This window comes from Delphinus delphis, chromosome 7 (assembly GCF_949987515.2).
Source record: "Delphinus delphis chromosome 7, mDelDel1.2, whole genome shotgun sequence".
In the NCBI taxonomy this organism is placed as follows: Eukaryota; Metazoa; Chordata; class Mammalia; order Artiodactyla; family Delphinidae; genus Delphinus; species Delphinus delphis.
This window is the reverse complement of record NC_082689.1, coordinates 70,338,412-70,361,481: the sequence shown is the minus strand read 5'-3', so window position 1 is coordinate 70,361,481 and position 23,070 is coordinate 70,338,412. Positions and strand designations below refer to the sequence as shown.

Below are 23,070 nucleotides of genomic sequence, written 5' to 3'. Positions count from 1 at the left end.
AACTTTTCTTTCCACCAATGGCTATCTCACTTTTTTGTTTGATTTGCTGTATTCACAGTATTAGATAGGTTTTATTTTCCCATTACACACAAAAAAGTTTAATGTTTGATATCAGTAAGTTCATTATAAAATGTAAGGTGCTAAAGGAAATTAATACTTCATGATATGTTAGATGAATAAATGGAATGTTTTTAATCATAAGCTTATTCATCACTTTAGATTAATTCAGAATTATTTCCTTTTTATAAAATAATTTCTTCAGGAATAGAAATAACTCAGGTTTATTTAACATCTAATTTAAGAGAGGTGGTGTTTTAAAGTGGAAAAGAAACTAGACCAAGAATCCAAAGTTCTAAATTGTAGTTCTTTTGCTAACTGTGAACTTTTGGGTAAGGTCTCAAACTCTTCATCTATAAAATGCAGGAGTTGAACAAGGAGACTGCTCAATCGCTATAGTCCTTTTCCTGTTCAATAACTTGCTACACTGAGAAAAATACACTCATTCAAAAGACAGATTTTAATCTGAATGCTGCCTCTAACTTTCTTGGTGACTTTGAGCATTTACCCTCTCCTGTTTCCTCATCTGTAATAAAAAGGAAATGGAACAGATGGTGTCTAAGGACATTTCCAGCTCTAAAATTTTATAACAAAGAAAAATGTCTGGGGTGCATATGCCGCCTTCCACCTGCATGTAGAACTTGATGTTTTGCTCCAAGTAGCCTGAGAAGAATATACGTATTTGTAAAGCATTTCCCCAGTGTGCTGGCATATATGCTTATCCACATGAAGAGAGAATCTGAGGTCCCAGGGAGAAAAGCTCTTAAGAGCCTTTTATGTTTCACCTCTCTTCTAAGTACATGAGGTCAGGCTCTGGAATCCAGCATAAACTTTAATATTACTAGGCTTCATCCTAGTGACCTCTGTAGGCCATGAAGCAAAGACAACTATACTCAAATCTAGTCTTCACCTACTGTTTATAAATACACTGCTCAGGTCAAAAAGTGACTTCTTAAAACCTAAAAAAAACATTTATCAAATAAACTTTCTTTAAAATTTTGCTACATGAAAATGTGCTTAATCCAAATATAATTTGGGGTTTACAATTTCTGGATTTTTGTTAAAACGTCCTAGCTCTTCAAATAAAGTATCTTTGCTTCAAAAGGAAGTCAAAGTTACAGCCACGGTGGTTTACAGAACATTTTCTGGTAGTCTTTGCTTTGTTTCAATATCTTGCCATGATTGGCTGTTGAAAGTTACAAAAAAGGAAGTCTTCAAGGCGGGGGATTTCTCAGTGGAAGTTCCCAGTTTAACTCAAGGGAGATCTCAGGACAGTTGGGGCGGCACTGCTAGAGACTCGAGGTAAAACTTCCAGACCCTGTAACTGCCTACTTCTTTAAAAGCAATAGTCTATGAAGGAAGCCTTGTAACCTGGAGAAGAGGTAATCAAAACTTTAGTAGTTCCTACCAATTCTCAAGCTAGCAAGGTGGCCTGGATGTCTTAAACTGACGTGTTGCAGATTTGCTCTACAATTCCTTCTGTTAAGTGAGTAATTTATGACATGATTCAGTAATGCCTTTTATTCATTGCCACAGTTGGAAATTCAGCCTTTTAAAAATGGGGTCCCTAGCCAAGACTAAAGGAAAAAATTTTAAACTGTGATCTTTTTGCATTCTTCTCAACTTTTAAGGTAGAATTTATGTCTTTATTTGAAATGATTTTTTTTAAGTTTATATCTGGAATATAGCCTTCTCCAGTGAGTGGTTTTTATAACATAAGACTTAAAAGATATATATTTAGCATAAGTTAAGTTGTATACCGCTTACTAGGTTGAAAAGTAAATACTGTATATATTCATACTTTTTTTGGTTAAATTTTTAAAGGTCAATTCTGGCCTGATCCAGTGTGTTCATTCAAACATTAACTCACATTTACTATTTTTCTATCTTCTAAGAAACACATGTTTATGAATATTTCTTTACAGTAAAGTATTAACCTTATAGAAAACTTGGCATTTCCTACCTTCGAACATTTAAATTTACACAATAATAGCAATCCAGTCTTATTCTATTATCAATTGGCCTTTATTTTCACAAAAAATGAATATTAAAGATAGTATAGTATATTCTCAAGAATAAGTAGATAGTTCAAAAAGATTAAACCTCAAGGATCATTACTATTGTTATATTAATAGCTGCCATTATTGAGTGTCTGCTACAGGGAAATGGTCACAGGATCTCCCAGCTAGTAAGTGGTAGAGCCAGAGCTTAACCATAAATCCACATCATTTCTTTTTCCATGGCTCTCTGTTACCACTGCCCTGCCTTCTTACAATACGGAAAAAGTGTTTTGAGTTATCTTATCTAAACTGCAAACGGATGGGGAGAAAATGACAATACTTGGTCAAGATCACAGAGAAGCCAAGTCATTCATAGAAGCTTAGAATTCATTCCTAGGTCTTCCTTGTCCTCACTTGCCCACCCCATCTCCTCACTCCCTCCAGGGCTCACTTCCACCTGGGCACAGGTGCACACATTAGTCTGCCTCCATGCAGAAGGGGGGACCTATGGCTGTATACCAGGTCTAACCTGACTGAAGTTCCTGCTAGCAGCCAACTAGAGCAACATCCAATTATTTCTCTTAAACACTTATGACAATGAGAGAGATGGCCAACTGGAAGATTTAAAATAAATATGTTAAATTCCTCCCCAAAAGAGCTGGTTGGAACTTCATGAAACTTACGCACTAATTTGAAGAAAATAATTATCCTTACAGGAGAGAACCTTACTGTCTGCAAACATTCTTTCTCTCCATGTGTTAAGGCCTCAGGAAACATAGGTTGGTTGTTTATTATAAAATGTATTCCAATATATTTTATCTTCTTCATGTGTGTCATAGGGATGCTATCTTGATAGGGGTATTATTTCCACTATATTTTCTAACTAATTACTGCTGACATTTAGGAAAGTTCTTGAAAACATAATTTTATCTTGCATCCAGTCATTATATTGATATTTTATTTATTTCTAAATTATTCTAAATTATTTTAGGTAATTCACATGCAAAGCCTAGATAGGAAGAATTTACTTTTGTCTTCTTTTTTCTTCTGGTGGTGACATTGGCCAGAACTTCTAGAACAGTGTTTAATAACAGAGGAGATTGCAGCCAACCTCATCATGTTCTCATCTCAGTGGGAATTTCCCTAGTGGTTAACATTAAGAATGACGTAGGCTGTTGGTTTGAGATAAACACATTAATCATAAAGACCAAATAACTACCAAATATGCCTCTAACCCTAGTTTGCTAAAAGTGTATCAAGACTTCATGGTAAACTATATTCATTGTCTTTTTGATATCATCAGAGACAGCTGTATGGTTTTTCTACTTTAAACTATATAGTGCCCTGTTGTTACACAATAGAGTAATTGTATTTTTAAAAAATTACGTGTTGTTAAAAATCATCCCTCGGTAATAAAAGTAGGTTTATAATTATGAAGTATATTTTGTTATTGCCCTGGTTAAGATAATAAATTGGTTGATCAAAGCAAACCAAACCTACACATTTCCTCATTTTCTCTTCAATCCACATGCTTAAACGCCTCTCCCCTATTATTTTGGCTTCACAATTCAGTTCACAACTCAAATTAACAGAAAAGAATGAAAACAATGTGGCGTAGCCAAGGAACCCTATCAAGGCAGAGCAACCAACACTCAGACAAAGCAGCTGTTCCTACACATTGTGCAAAAAGCTTTCTCCCTATTTTAACACTGCTAGCTGCAGACCACAATTCAGTTACAACCAACAGTGGTGTGCAAAATGTGTGTCCAAATTGATTTATCTTACACCAATTTATATTAAGAAAATACATACTGAAAAAGAATTAATGAGAATTTTTGCATTCCTATTCATAAGCGAAATTCATCTGTATTTTAATTTTCTGATAAAAATACAAAACTCTCCATGTTCTAAAAAAATTTCGGGGGACTTATCGGCTCCTTGAAATGTTTAAAGAGCATATCTTAGCACTCTGTCCCTGACACGCACTTTTGGAAGTAATTCTTTAAAAGCTTTTCAACGTTTTCTATTGTTATTGATCTATTCAGGTTTTATGCCATTTTTTCGCACAGTTTAGGTTATTTGTTGTTTATAAATAAAATTTTATCAAAATTTTCAAATGTATTGGTATACATGGTATTGTAATTTTTACCATCTCCATAACCATATGGATAACCCTTTTCGTTATGTTTTCTCTCTGTTTTTTTCCTGATTGAACATGTCAAAGGGTTAGTCTCTTGGATGTATCTCATTTATGGTTAGCTCTTTTTTAAATAAATAGTTTTTGCTTTTATCTTTATTACTATTTTCTTACTGCCTTTCCTTCCTTTTAGATTATTTTACTTTTCCCTTCCTCAGTTTTAGATTTGGTTGCTTAGTTCATTTATTTTTTTTCTTTCTTATTTTGTAATGAAAGTATTTAAGGTTAGGAATTTTCTGAGTACCATTTTAACTGTTCTTACACGTTTATATCATTTTCACATTATTTCATTATTATTTTATGTTTTTCTAACTGCAGTTTTATTTCCTCTCTGATCCAAGAGTTATTTAGAACAATAAAGGTTTTTCTTGTTTTTTGGATTTTTTTTACCTAACAGACTTTATTTTTTCGAACAGTTTTAGATTTAGAGAAAAAATGAGTAAACACTATAGGGAGTTCCCATGTACCACCCTGCCTCTTCCCCCGCACCCCTGCTCCCCAACATAGTTTCCCCTGTAATTAACGTATTAGTGTATGGTACATTTGTGACAATAGAGGAACAATATTGATACATTTTTATTAACTCAGTTTATAGTTTATTCAAAGTTCCTTATTTTTTCCTTTTACAAAAATTGAGGTAAAATTCACATAACAAAGTTAAACATTATAAAGTGAACAATTTAGTGATATTTAGTCCACTCACAGTGTTGTGCAACCACCACTTCTATCTAGCTTCAAAACATTTTTACCACCCCAAAAGGAAACCCTTTACCCATTAAGCAGTTGCTCTGCATTTCCTGCTCTCCTCAATCCCTGGCAGCCACCAATCTGTGTCCTGTCTATATGAATATACCTATCCTGGATATTTCACATAAGTGAAATCATATAACCTGTGAGTTTTTCTGTCTGGCTTTTTTTCACTTAGCATAGTATTTTCAAGATATATCCATGTTGTAGCATATGTCAGTACTTCATTTCTTTTATGGCCAAGTAATATTCTGTTGTCTATGTATACACCATTTATTTATCCATTCATCTGTTGATGGACAGGATAGTTGGGCTGTTTTCACTTTTTGGCTATTGTAAACAGTGCTGCTATGACCATGCATTTACATTGTATGATGACCTATTTTCAATTCTTTTAAGTATATACCTCACAGTGGAATTGTGGGGTCACATTGTGGGCTAATTCTATGTTTAACTTTTTTTTTTCCTTTCCTTTTTTTTTTTTTTTTTGCGGTACGTGGGCCTCTCACTGTTGTGGCCTCTCCCATTGCGTAGCACAGGCTCCGGATGCGCAGGCTCAGCGGCCATGGCTCACGGGCCTAGCCGCTCCGCGGCATGCGGGATCTTCCCAGACCGGGGCACGAACCCATGTCCCCTGCATCGGCAGGCGGACTCTCAACCACTGCGCCACCAGGGAAGCCCTATGTTTAACTTTTTAAGTAACTGCCAAATTGTTTTCCACAATGACTGAACCATTTTACATTCCCACCAGCAATGAATGAAAGTTCCAGTTTCTCCACACTCTTGCCAACACTTGTAATTTTCTGGGTTTTTTGTTTTGTTTTGTTTTTGGCTACGTTGGGTCTTTGTTGCTATGTGCAGGCTTTTCTCTAGTTGTGGCAAGCAGGGGCTACTCTTCGTTGCAGTGCACAGGCTTCTCATTGTGGTGGCTTCTCTTGCTACGGATCACAGGCTCTAGGCGCGTGGGCTTCAGTAGTTGCAGCATGCGGGCTCAGTAGTTGCAGCACACAGGCTCAGTAGTTGTGGCAGGTGGGCCCTAGAGCGTGCAGGCTTTAGTAGTTGCAATGCATGGGCTCAGTAGTTGTGGCTCGCAGGTTGTAGAGCGCAAGCTCAGTAGTTGTGGCGCACAGGCTTAGTTGCTCCACAGCATGTGGGATCTTCCCAGACCAAGGATCAAGCCCACGTTCCCTGCATTGGCAGGTGGATTCTTAACCAGGGAAGTCCCCTTTCTGTTTTTTAAGTTATTATTATTATAGTCATCCTAATGGATGTTACATGATACCTCATTGCGGTTTTGATTTGCATTACCCTAATGACTAATGATGTCAAACATCCTTTCATGTGCTTTTTAGTCAACTGTATAGTCTCCTTGGAAAAATGTCTTCAAGTCCTTTACCCATTTTTTAATTGAGTTGTCCTTCTGTTGTTAGGCTAATATAATAAAAGAGTTCTTTATATATTCTGGATACACGACTCTTATGAAATACATAATTTGCAAACATTTTCTCCCATTCTACAGATTGCCTCTTGATAATGTCTTTCAATGCACAAAAGTTTATTTTCAAAAATTTTTAGAGTCCAATTTATTTTTTTCTTGATTGTATTTTTTTGTTTATGATTTTGGTATCATACCTAAGAATCCATTGCCAAATTCAAGGTCACAATTATTTACGTCTTTTCTAAGTTGTATAGTTTTAGCTCTTGTATTTAGATTACTTTTTCACTTTGAGTTAGTTTTTGTATATAATGTGAGATAGGGGTCCAGTTTTGTTATTTTCATTATGGATATCAGTTGCTCCAACATCATTTGTTGAAAAGACTATTCTTTCTCCATTAAATGGTCTTTGTACTCTGCTCAAAATCAATTGGCCATAGATGTAAGGGTTTATTTCTGGACTCTCCGTTCTATTCCTGTGGTCTATATGTCTGTCTTTATGCTCTTATCACACTGTTTTGATTACTGTAGCTTTGTAATGAGTTTTGAAATGGGGAAGTGTGAGTCCTCCAACTCTTTTAATTTTTTCAATATTCCTTGGTTATTTAGGGCTCCTTGCAATTCTACATGAAACTGAAGATTGGCTTTTTCATTTCTGAAAAAAGTCATTGGAATTTTGATACAGATTACATTAAATCTGTAGATCATTTGGGGAGTATTGCCATTTTAACAATTTTAGCTCTTCCAATCATGAACACAGGATGTCTTCCCATTTATTTAGGTCTTCTTTCATTTTTGTCAGCAATATTTTGTAGTTTTCAGTGTACAAGTCATTTGCCTCTTTGGTTAAATTTATTCCTAGATATTTCATTCTTTTGGATGCTATTATAAATTGTTTCCTTAATTTTCTTTTTGAATTGTTCATTGATAACATATTGAAACCAACTGATTTCTGAGTGTTGATCTTGTATCCTGCAACTTTGCTAAATTCATTTATTAGCTCTAGTAGCTTTCCTGTGGATTGTTTGGGATTTTCTACATGTAGGATAATGTCATTTGCAGATATAGTTTTACTTCTTCCTTTTTAATTTAGATGCCTTTTTTTTTTCTTGTTTAATTGCTCTTGCTAGAACTACCATGACAATGTTGAATAGCAGTAGTGAAAAAAAGCACCCTTGTCTTGTTCCTGATCTTAGGGACAAATCTTTCAGTCTTTCACCATTGAGTATGATGTTAGCTGTGGGTTTTTCATAAATTCAGAATGTCTTAATTTCTCCTTCATTTTTGAAGAATGGTTTTGCCGGATATAGAATTCTTGGTTGGCACCTATTTCTTTTTTTTTCCCAGCATTTTAAATATGTCATCCCACTGCCTTCTGGCCTCCATGATTCCAAAGTGAAATTGGCTGTTAATCTTACAGAGGATCCCTTGTAAATAAAGAGTTGCTTCTCTCTCGCTGCTTTCAAGATTCTCTCACTGTATTTGGCTTTCAACAGTTTGATTATAATGTGTCTCAGTGTGAATCTGAGTTTAGCCTACTTGAGTTCACTGAACTTCTTGAATGTACAGATTCAGTCTTTCATCAAATTGGGAAGTTTTCAACCATTATTTCTTTAAATATATTTTCTGCTCCTTTTCTCTCACCTCTCCTTCAGAACTTCCATAATGCATATTTTGGCTTACAAGATGATGTTTCATAGGCCTCTTAGGCTCTATGCACTTTTCTTTATTCTTTTTCCCTTTCTGTTCCTCTATCTAGATAGTTTCAAATGTCTTATAATCACATTCACTGACGTCTTCTGCCTGCTCAAATCTGTTGTCCCTCTAGTGAATTTTTCATTTCACTTATTGTACTATTCAGTTCCAGAGTTTCTATTTGGTTCCTTTTTACAATTTCTATCTCTTTATTGATAATGTCGTCTTGTTCATACATCATTTTCTGATTTCCTTTGGTTTTTTGGTTCACAGTTTCCTTTGGTTTTTTGGGCATATGTAAGACAATTGATTTAAAGTAAGAGATTTTCCTAGTAAGTACAATCTCTACACTTCCTTAGGGTGAACTTTTAAAGACATTTTAAATGATAATTCTGACTACTTACTTAAATTAAAAATCAACTGCATGTAGAACGACCTACTTAAGTTACAGATATTATCTATACAACGTGGGATTGAACTGCATGGGTCCACTAATACGTGGATTCTTTTCAATAAACATGTACTACACAATCTGCAGTTGGTTGAATCTGCAGTTACAGAACCATGGATAGGGAGGGCTGACTGTAACATTATATGTGGATTTTCAACTGCATAGGGGGGTTGGTGCCCCAACCCTCTCATTGTTCAAATGTCAACTGTATTAGCTAATATTTATTGAGTTCCTCCTATAATCCAGGCCCTGTTCATATATTATCTCACTGTACACATACACATACACACACAACTTTTTTTTTTTTTCTTTTGTGGTACACAGGCCTCTCACTGTTGTGGCCTCTCCCGTTGCGAAGCACAGGCTCCGGACGCGCAGGCCCACCGGCCATGGCTCACGGGCCCAGCCGCTCCGCGGCATGTGGGACCCTCCCAGACCGGGGCACAAACCCGTGTCCCCTGCACTGGCAGGCGGGCTTTCAACCACTGCGCCACCAGGAAAGCCCCACACACAACTTTTGAAGCCAGTATTATTATAATCTATACTTGACAGGAGAAGAAACTGAAGCTCGGGGTTGGTCACATGGTTAGTAAATGACAATACCAACATATGACTGGGGCAATTTTAATGAGAACTCTCATTTATAGCCTGCTTGCATTAGCCTATGTCAGCTTGAGTTTGCCTTTGTGAGGGCAATGATCATCTAGGCCTCAGACTGTGTTACAAGTTTCTTTAATATTAGTTGTAATAGTCATCCTAACTTCAGAAACACCCAAATATGTGTCTTGGAATTTCAAGTGTGAGGCATGTCATAAAGGGGAAAGGACAGGGTGAAATAGGAGCCCATAGTTCTAACCTGGAAGAGAAGTCAAGTGAGGCCCTGCTTTGAATCAGACCATTCAGCTGAGGCCTTAATAGACCAAGCAAAATGCGAGGGAAACATGTTCTAGTATGAGGAACACACACTAGCAAACACCTGAAAAAGACAGAACACGGAGCATTTGAGGTGTTGAAAGAAGCCAGAAGAAGAGGCAGGATATGAGTCTAGAGAAGTAAGAAGAAACCTCATACTATGTTTAGAGTTTGGATTTTATTCTAAGGTTAATAGAAAGTGACTTTAGGTGCTAAAGGAACATAATAAAATTTAGAATTTGACAAGAGAAAAAGTTAGGAGAATAGTTAGGAGATTGTGTGGTAAATATGAATTTGATGATGGTCTGAACAAGGGGTGTCAATAGAGTCAGAGTGTGACAGTGAGGACAGAGTTGACAATGAGAACAGAGTATATGCGTGCAAAAACAATGTTGCAGAGGAGTGCTCACAAGAGTTACCTTATTGGATGAGTTTTACATCTTCATTACATGAGCAATGTTTTCCTTTCTTTCTCCTCTATTGAGGAGCATGAAAAAATGGGGAATTCTATGGTGGTCCAATGGTTAGGACTCCTCGCTCTCACTGCCAAGGGCCAGGGTTCAATCCCTGGTGGGGGAACTAAGATCCCACAAGCCATGAGGTGCGGCCAAAAACATAAACATAAACAATAAGCATATAATTTTTAATGGTTTTATTGGAGTATAATTGCTTTTAAGTCTACTTGTAGTTATTTACCTTTATATTTAAAAAAAAATCTAAAATAATATATGTTCAATTATAATATCATTGTTAGAATGAGAGCCTATCATTTCCTTGTTTTCACATATAGAAGATAAGAAAATGAGTAAATTAGAACTTTCTCCTTCCTGCCACCTCTCTTCTACCCACTTGAGTTTTTGTTGCTATAATCAGGAAGTTTAGAACAAATTATTACTAACCTATTTATTTATACTTGGACCTTATATCTTAAAGATTACTTTTAATATTCTCATTATATTTGCAACAAGTTTTTACCTAGTCCAATATTTAAATTATTTCAAATATTTACAGATATTTCTTTTATATCAGAATTTCACCTTTCTTAGTTTTTGCACTTTGATTCCCTTCTGACTAACTGAAGTGTATGTCCAGTTATTTCAGGACATAGGTGAAATACCTCTGAACTATAAGGTATCTAAGAATGTCTTAGTTTTCCTTTCCTATGAAAATGATAATTCGAGTGGGTATAGACTTTGTAAGTCAAATCTTTCTCAGGCTGCTGTACGTGTTATTCTATTCAGCTTCTGAAGCTTAATGTTGAAGTTAAGTCTATTTTTCATTTTTTTTTTCTTCCTTTGAAAATAGTTTCATTTTTTAATCTGTATTCTTATTGAATTTTTTCCATACTTTAGATTCAGAAAGCTTTCTCTCACCCCCTGATGACTAGACTAAGTGTCATCCAATGTGTTTTTTGAGTACCCTATTCTTACCCTTATTGTTATGGTGTAAAACCACATTGTATAGCAATTGCCTATTTCTTGTATGTATATCATCCACAATAGACACTAAGTTCTTTTAAGGTAGAACTGTGACTTGGTAATCTTTGTAGCCCTAACTTTTAGCATATAGCAAGCACTCACAAAATAGTTCCTGAATAGATGAATGGATACATAATTTAACATTACAATCTTTATCAGGATAGGTCAAAATGTTGGGCTGTTTTCATTAATACATTTCAAAACTCACTGAGTTCTTTTCATCTCTGATTGTCTTATACCAAAGTATTACTTCGGATATATTCTGATATATCTTTAGTTGCTATTTCTGTTCCATTTACTCGGATCTCTTTTTCAGAAGTTGGAGCACTATCCTTCCACTATTACATTTAATGGTTTTTCATCTATTTCTCCTTTCCATTCACATTTTGAGAGAGTTTTTCAAGCTTTTTCTCTAATCATTGATTTAACATTCTGCAATATGGATTCCATTTTTTATTATGTTCAAATAATATTTGAATTTTGATGTTGCATGTTCTGTGTCCTTACAGCCTTAACTTACCCAACTTTGTTCTTATGTCTCCCTTCTTGTCTTAGCTTAATATCATGCCTTAGATTTCAACTCTTGTATCACAGAAAATACAAATTGGATTCTTTCCACTTACTTATGCTTCTGGCAAACCATTTTCTAGAGTGTTCATTTTCTCAGGATTTGGGGGGGCTTTGCTCTTCTTCCTTTATGCAGCACAGTCTTTTCAAAGGGATGCTTTATCTTGTATTACACTCATTAATACAAGTATATTATATCTTGTATTAAACTCATTCCAAGGTTTGTGTAGCCCTTACTAACCAGAAGTGTGGATTTTATTTGGTTCTTCTCATTATTTTCCTGATTTCTACTAGCTCCTCAGCACAGATCTTGAGCTGGGAGGCATAAAGACATGCATAGTTCACAGCTAACTTTTGGACCTAAAGCTAACATTTACCAACTTTGTCACTATGAATACTGGCCTGAGGCAGAGATCCCTCACCCTTATTGCCTAGTTGTTTTAATATGAAGAAAAGAATTCCTGGTTAATCAGGAAAAAATCATTGGTCTTTTCCTTGATACGAGCCATGTATGAAAAACTAAACTCCCAGAGAGTCAAACACACAGCTCTATCTGCCCAGGCCCTTCCATTATTTGCTTCACATATCCTTAGATACAGAGTATCACATCTGTCCACTCCCATTGGGATCATGTTGGTATACTCCAAACCAGAGCTCAAAAATATCAATAGATAAGAAAAACACGTACTAATGGGGGATAATGGGGCAACAAGTTGTAAAATAGTACTTGAAGGTGACACATAGTAGTGGGGTTACTGTCCAATTCACTAGTAGGTGACATGAAGCAGAAGCAGATAGCTTTCTTACTATCCTTCAGGGTCACAGGTTTGCTCACCTTCAAACAACAAAGCTCATGTCCATTTCAGCCCTACAGTTCTTGCAAGTGGTGGAAAATCTTGTCAAATTCTGTCAGTAGGATGCTTATCAGCAGGGTTATAGCAACTCTGGAAGACTCAAGCCCAAGGTAGCAAGGCTTGGCAAGTGAGCGAGCACCTATTTCAGCCGAGTGCCCTGTACAGGGCACAGCCTCTCAGCCATATGCGCTGGGTCTGGTCATCAATCCTGCCTTTTGATGCTATTATGAGTTCTCATATTTTTCTGATTTTTCATTAGGCATTTAATTCAGAGACTCTGAGACAAAAACAGCTCGTCCAGATGTCATCCTAAATCAGAAGTCAACCAGATTCTATTAATAGTGATATTTCACATCAAAGATTTGACTAAGACCATTGATGCATACCTGGCATTCCAAGTTAGTTGTAGTGTTTATACTGGCAGCTTTCCTTGTTTCTAGATTTATATTCTGAACTCTCAATAAAATATTAAGCAGTTTTGAAAACAGGTCCTGAAATAGTTTTAATAAAGCTGCAGTTCTCATTTTCATTCCACCCTACCCTCCAGTACTACTTGTTAACCTGAGGTATATAATAATATAAGGAAAATTAGAGTGAAATTATGTCAGTTTTAAAGAATTATTCCTCAAATGAATATCCCAACTCAATTCCTAACCTTGATAAAACATATTGTATGTCATTTCTAAAAAATTCATCATCATTATAAAAAAAGGAAAATGTTTGACACTGTTTTAGCACAAACTCATCCACTTACCCCAGCATTTATGCATGTTTCAGACATTGGAGCAGTATGCAGCCACTTCTCTTCATGACTACAACATCATGGGAGTGGAAAGAGATAAAAATATATAGTTAAAAAATGTGTGTTTAATTTTTTCTTTCCTTATTTAAAGTGTTTAGCACTTTCATATTTCAAAATGCTCATGAATTCAGTTTTAGATTCTGAGTGTATTATTAAATTCTACTATTTAAATTAGAAATAGTCAAAGTAGCTCCTTCAATTTGCTCAAAAGCAGTGCTGGATAAGTTAGACTTTGTTAAAATTAAATTTTTCTGCTCTGCAAAAGACACTGTAAAAAGAATGAAAAGACAAGCCACAGACTGGGAGAAAATATTTTCAAAAGATACATCTGATAAAGGCCTGTTATACAAAACATAAAAAGAACTCTTAAAATTCAACAATAAGAAAACAAACAACCCAATTTTAAAATAGGCCAAATACCTTAACAGATAATTCACAAAAGAAGATATACAGATTGCAAATAACCATGTGAATAGATGCTCCACCTTATATGTCATCAGGGAAATGAAAATTAAAACACAATGAGATACCACTCCACTCCTATTTGAATGGTCAAAAGCCAGAACACTGACAACACCAAATGCTGATGAGGATGTGGAGCAAAAGGAACTCCCATTCATTGCTGGTGGGAATGCAAAATGGTACAGCCACTTTGGAAGACACTTTGGCAGGTTGTTACAAAACTAAATATACTCTTGCTCTACAGCCCAACAATCACGCTCCTTGGTATTTACCCAAAGTAGTTGAAAATATGTGCACACAAAAACCTGTGCACTAATGTTTATAGCAGCTTTATTCAACTTGCCAAAAGTTGAAGCAACCAAGGTGTCCTTCAGTAGGCAAATGGATAAATAAACTGTGGTACATCCAGACAATGGAATATTATTCAGTGCTAACAAGAAATGATCTATCAAGCCATGAAAAGGCATGGAAGAAACTCAAATGCATATTACTAAGTGAAAGAAGCCAATCTGAAAAGGCTACCTACTGTATGATTCCAACAATATGACAATCTGGAAAAGGCAAAACTATGGAGACAGTAAAAAGATCAGTGGTTGTCAGAGATTAGGGAGAGGGAGAGATGAATAGGTGGATCATAGAGGATTTTTAGGGCAATGAAATTATTCTTGTATAGTATGATAGTATAATGATGGATACATGTCAGAGTGTATAGAGTATACTAGTATCCTCCAGTATACTGTAGTATAATACTATAATGATAGATACATGGCATTATGCTTCTGTCCACACCCATCAAATGTACAACACCAAGAGTGAACCCTAATGGAAACTATGGACTTTGAATGATAATAGTATGTCAATGTAGGTTCATCAATTGTGACAAACGTATCACCCTGATGGGAAGTGTTGATGATGAAACAGTCTTATGCATGTTTCAGGGTAGGGAGTATGTGGTAAATCTCTGTATCTTCCTCTCACATTTACCGTGAACTTAAAGTTACTCTTAAAAATTCTTTTTTAAAATGTGCTGTACTGTCATGTTTAACTCAATTACTTATTACAAGAAAACTGTTCAACTGGTCATAATGCTATACACAAGAAGTTTCTGTTGTTTTTTTTAAAAAAGGTTTTTAAATTATGTTTTGGCTTTGACTTTAAAAAATAAGCCCAATATTCAAGTTAACCAAGTAGAATACACCGCAATTTGGCAAGTTTTTAAATTCTTGGACTTACTGGCCTAAGGAAAGAAGTATAAACATCCATGATTCAGAAATGTAGGGAGAAACTGAGGCAGTCAGAACCCCATCCTTCTGCTCTAACAGAGAAAAGATACTATCCTAGGAGGAGCAAGATCCTGGACCTCCCTGGGAAGATAGTAGCTTCTAAGTTATATGGGACAGCATGACTAGAAAAAAGGAGCTCAAGATTCCAGGGCTAGCCTTGCAACTTTCAGGATGAATAAAGATTCTTGGATGGACTGAAGACCTGTCAAGGTATGGCTTAGCCAAGACCACTAGGACAGGAGTGTTACAGGAGTGTTCAGGAGTGTTCTCAACTTTGGAAATTTCATCAAGTCTATGGATATAGAGCTATGCTCTAGAGCAGGCTCTGCCTGACAACAATATACAGTACTCATGGTCATTTTAATCTTTACTATGAAATCACTATTTCAGCACCCTTAGTATGCTTGTGCTTGGTGATAAAGTCTTTTTCAAACACCATTAACCCTTGTCAGATATATGCAAAAATAGTGAGTTTTAAAAATAATGTTTAATTAAATAAATAGTAGGTCATCACCATGGAAGCTTCTGAAAGTGCTACATGCATTCACCCAGAACAGTTATGCTCCAGTCCATGTAGAGAGTCCCAGCCTTCAGTGCTCTCAGGAAGCTTCCACATGTGCTGTGGATTTGACTGCTCTTTTCCTGAAAGGAGTCCTCGGGATGACCTTGGTGGTGGGAAGGAGCCAGCATGACATGAGTGATTCCAGACAACACCTTTCATTTACAGAGCATTCTGAACTTTACCACGACTTTTGCCTACATTATGGATTGATTCTGCAACCATCCATCCAGTGATGTAGGTTATCATTGTCATTTGTCAGATTTTAGAGTATCAGTGTTCAATAGGTTAAGCAACTTGCCTGAGGTAGTAGGTATTCGAGCTAAAACTTTTCTTGAGTTATCTGTCTAAACTTTCTATCTTGGAGAATATTCAAGCATGGTTAGGAAACGGAATAATGGGGAATCGTAAGTCATGGGAAATGTTAAAGGTCTACTTGCATGTAGCAATCATTCAACTTTAGCAAGTACTTTTAATGAAAGGTGTTACTAGTTGGGGGAAAACCAGATGTGTGTGTGTGTGTGTGTGTGTGTGTGTGTGTGTGTGTGTGTGTAATTTTTCTCAGAGTGTGGAGTTTAATCACCTTAATCACATTCATATAGGGATATGTTGAAAATTCGGGTTCCTGGGCTTCACCCCAGTTGCTCTGAACTCTGGGAATCTCTAGGGGTGAATCTACGTCTTTAACAAGCCTCTCAGGTGATTCTTGCGTAATTCTCAGGTGATTCTCAGCTCACACACTGGGTGATGCTAGACCCTGTTATTTGTTGTTTGGCAAAAAAGCTAGCCAACACACTCAGGTGACCTTTAAACTTGACATTGTACGCCTTTCCGTGGCTGTGGTTTTCCCTGCGAGGAGGGGCGGGGCTGCGCTGGGCGGGGCTTGGATGAGCGGGGCTTGGCTTGGATGAGGGGCGAGAGTGGGCGGGGCGGGGAGGGGCGGGGCCGGAGAGGCCAGGCCTGGAGAGGTAGAGGGTGAAGGGTTAATGCTCCGCGCGCAGGCGCTGCCCTCTGAACTGGAACGGAAAACAACTTCCGGTTGGAGTCACTCTGCCGGGCGCCGGCGACCCGCGGTGTGAGAGAGCGGCGCGGAAGCCCTGAACTGTGAGTAAGAAACTTCGTGAGCTAGTTGGTGTGTCCGAAGCCGTCGGGCACGGCGACAGAGAACTTGTGTGTGTGAGCGACGCTGGCCGTATGGGCGCCGCAGGGAGAGAAGCCGAGGAGCTGCAGAGACAACCAGTTCTCAGAGTGGGGAGGGACTTAGTGCGAGAGAAACCACCTGGGTCCCCATCCCCGAGCGGACCAGGGAGGGGCTTTCCGGGCCCGCGACGTCAGCGCAGCAACGACGGACCCCGCTGCGACGGCAGCAGGGGAGGGATCCTGCCCGACTCCGCGTCGGCTGCTCTCGGTGACTTGACTTCTTGGCTAGCCACCGGGGAGGCAGGGTTTGCGATATCAGGGTGAGCAGTGGACCCCGCCTGGAGGTCCCAGCCTCCTTTGAGGACGCGGGCAGCCTTGCAGAAGCTAGTACTATCGTTGTTACTCTTTCGAAAACTTCGTCGGTTCTTTCTGTTGTTTTTCCCCCAAGATTATTGCACAGTTTTGCTCTCAGCTTTCCTGTGGGGTGTTATCATAGCCTTGTCAATGAGAAGTTGGGTAACTTCCCCGAGGGTCACGGAGAGAATAGATGGCTGAGGCGGAAAGAGCAGAAGCAAACCCTGCCCCCAGTGGGAACCGGGCGTTAGGTGGAATCCCCAGCGCGGCGTAAACTGACTAGCGACGAGTTACGGGTGTCACAAGCTGTGCTTGTCACGAAGTGAAGAAAGAAGGGGGAAGACACTCAAACCAAAGAGTCTTTGTGTCTCTTATTATGCTGTAACAAGCAGAAGTAGAGCAGCCTTTGCTATGTCAAGTGTCATTTATCTCACAGATTCATTTGACAAGTTATATCTTAAGAGAGAAACCGGTAGTAAAGGAAGTGAAATGACATGAAAGTGAAGGAAAATAACGTGATCTGCTTCCCTACCACGGTTGGAATACACATTTCAAACGAGAGGTAGCAGAGAAGCAAGCTCTGTATTCTGCTGAAAAATTATTTTGCCCCTCTCATTAGGGAGGGGAGGAGAACCCTAAAGTGATAGTCATGTATAAAGCAGAAAATGTAACTCCTTCACAGCCCTCTCCCCAACCACAGGTACTCCAACGTCTTCCACATCTCTCATGTGTATGTAAACGTGTTGTTTCGCTTTCTTATGAAAATGAGATTATGTATGCATACAGTTCTATTATCTGGTTTTTCAGATGAAAAATATATAGTGGAAATCTTACCACATGTAGCTCTACTTTATCTTAATGCCAGCATGGTATTCCTTTGCCTGGATGTACCATATGTAGTTAACCATTTCTTGATATTGCCTGTCTATATATTTTGCTCTTGTTCTACAAAATTATCTGTATTTCATTAGGATACAGATATATTAATCCTCTGTGAATTATATGGCAAATATTTTCAAGAACTATCAGTCTTTGGTTTAAATGCCCAGGTTTTGTATCGCTTAAGAATGCTGTCCTTACTCAAAAATTATTAAAATATTTTCCTGTATTGTCTGTTAATTCTTTTTATAATTTTGTATGCTTTACTCATTAAAACATATGAAAATTATTTTTGTACATTGTATAAGATAGGGTTTAGCCATTTTCCCTGAAATCATTTGCTGAAATCAATTCTTTCCCAACTGACTAGAAATACTACCTTAATATAGTAAATTTCCACCTGTACATGAGTCTTTTTTTTTTTGGATTCTTCTGTTGCTGTGTTCTATTTGCGTCTTCCTACACAAATACCAATCTCTTTGATTAGGCACTTTTTAGTAATGCATAAAGCAAGTCCCTCTTCATTTGCCTTTTTCAAAATATCCTTGGTGATTGCGTTCTCTTCTCAGGTAAAATTTAAAGTAAACTGTTTATGTTTCATTAAAACATAACTTTTGGGGGGGATTTTAGCCATCCAGTAATATTTTGTGACTGGTATGTAGATAATTTATATATCTGGCCAACTTTCTAAACTTATTGTAATAATTTTTTTCTCTTGAATTTTCTAGGAAAACAGTCATCTAAATATAATCTTGTCTCCTTCCTTATACTTCTTTCTTTCTTTGGTTTAATAAATTTCTAGCTTTTCCAGAACAGTGGTGTATAATAACATTGATTCAGGCCATCCTTATCATATTTCTTAGTTTGTGGATGTTTTTACTGTGTCATCATTAAATATGAATTTTAGAGTAAATTTCAAATAATTTTATTTATCAAGGAAGTGTCTTTAATATTTCTAGCTACCTGGATTTTTGCAGGGAATGGATTTTGGATTGTGTCTGAAGTTGGGTTTTTTTGTTTTTGTTTTTTCTTTTGGTCTGTTTGCATTGGCTAGCACTTGGAGAACAGTTTTAACTAACAGATGTTGAATGTTCATTTGGTCTGTATATTTCTTGTTGTCAAGATGATGTCTTTTCATTACTACTTAACTAAACATTTTTATCAGGAGTAGAAGTTGAGTTTTGTCATACGGCATTTTGGCATCTATCATGGCCTGTCATGTGCTTTTCTTCCTTGACCTATTAGAATGGAAAATTGTTTTAGTAGATTTTTGGGGTTTTTGTTGTTGTTGTTTTGTTTGTTTGTTTTTTAATTTTTATTAGAGTATAGTTGATTTACAATGTTATGTTAGCTTCAGGTGTACAGCAAAGTGAATCAGTTATACATATACATATATCCACTTTTTTTTTTTAGATTCTTTTCCCATATGGGCCATTACAGAGTATTGAGTAGAGTTCCCTGTGCTATACAGCAAGTTCTTATTAGTTATCTATTATATATATAGTAGTGTGTATATGTGAATCCCAATCTCCCAATTTATCCCTCCCCCCCTTTCCCCCTTGGTAACCATAAGTTTGTTTTCTGCATCTGTGACTCTACTTCTGTTTTGTAAATAAGTTCATTTTTACCCTTGATTTCTACTTTTTGAACCAACCTTACACTTGGTCATTGTGTAATATTTAAGCATATAGGTTTCTTTTCGGTCACATTTTTATTTAAAATCAGTAATTGAGTTTCATCTGTAGTTATCTTTTTACTGTTATCTTTGGCAGAGTTTGATAGCAAGGCTATGCTGATTTTCTAAAAAGAATTGAGAAGAGTTCCTTCTTTCTCTGCTCTGAGGTAGTTTAAATACAGCTTAAGAGCTCTCTATTTGAAGGTCTGAAAGAATTCACTCATGAACCCATCTGAAAGTACAGTGGACCCTTGAATAACACTTGGGGGTTAGGGGTGCCAAGCCTACCAGCAGTTGAAAATCTGCATGTAATTTATAGTCAGCCCTCCGTGTCTGAGGTTCTGCATCCTCAGATTCAACCAACTTCAGATAGTATAGTACTGTAGTATATATTTAGTGGGAAAAAAATTCACCTGTAAGTGTATACATGCAGTTAAAACCCATGTTGTTCAAGGGTCAATTGTACATTGTTCTTAAAAACAGCAATAATATTCAGCAAAAAGGTCCAGAACTTTAAAAGGCGAACAAACAAAAACTCCTTAGAGTAAATCCTTATAAAAGAAAGGGTGTGAAACACCAATAATGTCAAGAAAGAAGAACTGCTGTACTGATCCTGGTTATTTTTGTCCCCCACCTTTTTTTTTCCCCCCTGTTCTGGGAAAATGCTGTAGGTAGACTGAGGCTGATAATAAAGTGTTTTACTGTTTTTTCTCTTCTCTACTCCAGTTTATGAAGGAAAGAGTGTTGCTTCTACAGGGGCAAGCTCTTCTATGCCCTGAAAGAAACCAGGAGGGATACTCAACTGAGAAAGCATCAGTTTCACTTTGTTGTCATCAGCTTCCCAATTTTGCCAGGAAATTTCTTGCTTTAGAGGTAGTAACCAAGCTGACATTCTACTCTAGGCAAATCCCATAGGGGAGTTTCAAAAGGAGTGGTTGAGAACATATGCAAGCTCAGCATGCTTTTACTTATTTAATTTGAAGTGAAAATCAGTAGCACCGTCTAGGGATGTACATGGCCTCTGCATACACGTAAGAACAGGGCTGGCTTCTAAGGAATACAAACCATCCAACCAAAGCCCACCGTTTTACTCAGCTAATGGTTTACTGTTAATATGTGGATAGTATTGTATTATGTAATCTTTGGTAGAGTTACTAACTTTTATAAATGATTATTTTAAATATTTTTTGATTACTTTCAAGACTATTACCTTAGATAATGGAGTTTAGCAGTGTACATCTGTGAACTGTGGAGGAGACTTCAAGACACTCGTAAGTGTTATTTACAGAAGAATACAGGCATTATGTCAAATCTTGGATATTTGAGTATCTTAAATTATCATCTATTAATCTAGAACAGATAATTATTGGCATAATTTGGGGGGCGTGCCCTAAATAAATAAAGACTTGCATGTTTTTTAAAAGCATACCTATTATCTGTAAGGAAATGGTAAAAAATAGATAGCCTGTTGATGTAAAACTTCACTATTCTAACTACAGTTGATCCTTGAACAACACAGGGGTTAGGCATGCCAACCCTCTGCTCAGTTGAAAATCTGCATATATTTTACAGTCAGCCTTCTGTATCTAAGGTTCCTCCGTATCTGTGGTTCCACCATACTGGCAGTTCCACATCCAGGGATTCAACCAACCACAACTGAGCAATGCAGTGTTTATGTTTACCTTAGATGGGTAGAACATCACATGCCTAATTTCCTTTTTGGTGTTAATACTATTTAGTTTTGCACTTCAACCCGTAGAATTTGATAAACAGTTTGAGAGAGGTCCTACTGGAGATAAAAAAGGAAATGAGGCAAAGCTGAGACTCATGGGTGTGGTCTTGGCTATAAAGTCTTCTTTTAACTCTTAGAAGATAGCACAAAAAGTTTCACCAAGTTTTAACATCCAGCATAGTGGAGAACCTGGTCTGGGGAGCTTTTGGTTTGATCAGTGGGATTGTCTTACCTTGTTTATCCTGATGCATTTAGCAATCCAGCTTATGAAAAAAATACGAAATCCAAATTCTGACACTACTGGATCTATGATATTTAAGTTTCTATTATTTTAGCTGCCTGATTGGAACATAGTAACAGTGTAGTGCAGTGTGCTATGGGTATATCCATAACCGAAGTTTACAACCTGGAAAGTGAGAACAGAAATGCAAGCTGTCATTTTGGGGAATTGGCTGCTTGTGTTATGGAACTTTCTTAAAAGTGGGAAATGATCGTAAGTAAATGTCAGGAGTGACAGTTCTCTTCCATTTCCTCTCTTCAGGCAAGGAAAACGTACATACTTTTTAGTGTCTTTAAAGGTTTACCTTAACCATCTAAGACAGAGGATGTTATTTTATTTATGTGTATATACTACATTGTTGACTTATTTTCTGCTTTTTGCTTCTGTTGCTTTGTGTGAGTGAGGAGGCAAACATAGAGCTAAGATAGAGAAAAGACAGGATGTATCTCACTTATTCACCTCTTCGTTTGCTAAGATGGCAACTTTTCTGAGATAGAATATGAACTCATTATTATTCATACCCTGAGGGGTTGGGAAAAGCAGGTGACTTTCTTTTCTAGGGCAGAGTGGAAGACGTCATATTTACTCTATGTGATCCTTCCCCCATCCTGAAGCTTCTGTAGATTTGAACTGGCATCTTACCACAAGTGTGAACCCTGGTAGAATATTTACCCAGAAGCAGAATAGTCTCAGCAGTGGGGGAAACCCAGCAGAGGACCTTTTTCTACTTACTAAATCACCCACACTTGTCTCTACTTGTCCACAAAAAGTAGACTTGTTAAAGATTTATAAATCATTTTAGGGGTGGAGGTGGTGGAAATCTACCTTTAGGCCTGTGATTCTTTTCAAACTTGAAATCCCAATGTATATAACTAATCACAGTTGAGCTGCTCTGGTTGAACTGGGCAATTGGTGGTAGACCATTGTTTGGCTCATACACCTGCAGCCTCAGTGGAGCTCCAAAAGCACCACTACTTTCTTTGATTATTAATTTTTATTCAGGATTGGTTAGATATCATTTGATATCATAATGCTGGTTGTCAAAGACAACAGGCTTAAGATATTTTTATCTATAAAATAAGGGAAGAAGTGTTTGTTTAAAAAGAAGGAGGGGGACTTCCCTGGTGGCACAGTGCTTAAGAATCCGCCTGCCAATGCAGGGGACATGGGTTCAAGCCCTGGTCCGGGAAAATCCCACATGCCACAGAGCAGCTAAGCCCATGTGCCACAACTACTGAGCCTGTGCTCTAGAGCTCACGAGCCACAACTACTGAGCCCGCATGCCACAACTACTGAAGCCCGGGTACCTAGAGCCCATGCTCCACAACAAGAGAAGCCACCACAATGAGAAGCCTGTGCACCTCAACAAAGAGTAGCCCCCGCTCGCCACAGCTAGAGAAAACCCGCGCGCAGCAACGAAGACCCAATGCAGCTAAAAATAAATAAATAAACAAACAAGAAGAAGGAGGGTGGGAGGAGTTAGAGTACCACTTCAGAAAATTTAACATCCA

General features: G+C 37.4%; 1 protein-coding gene across 5 annotated transcripts in view; it reads left to right on the top strand.

Moving 5' to 3' along the window:
* The first annotated feature begins 1,341 nt into the window (after nucleotides 1–1,341).
* TANK (TRAF family member associated NFKB activator) overlaps nucleotides 1,342–23,070 on the top strand; it is an 87,927-nt gene continuing 66,198 nt past the window's right edge. For 3 of the 5 annotated variants that reach the window (XR_009520161.1, XM_060016688.1, XM_060016689.1), the window contains exon 1: nucleotides 16,566–16,959. Coding sequence is in view for 2 of the 5 variants with exons in the window: in XM_060016688.1 (XP_059872671.1) it covers nucleotides 16,694–16,959 (266 nt within the window). In the remaining 3 variants the exon portion in view is untranslated. Of the gene's footprint in view, nucleotides 1,360–16,527; nucleotides 16,960–23,070 lie in introns of those variants that run through there. The other 2 variants (XM_060016693.1, XM_060016690.1) reach the window with 2 other exon arrangements.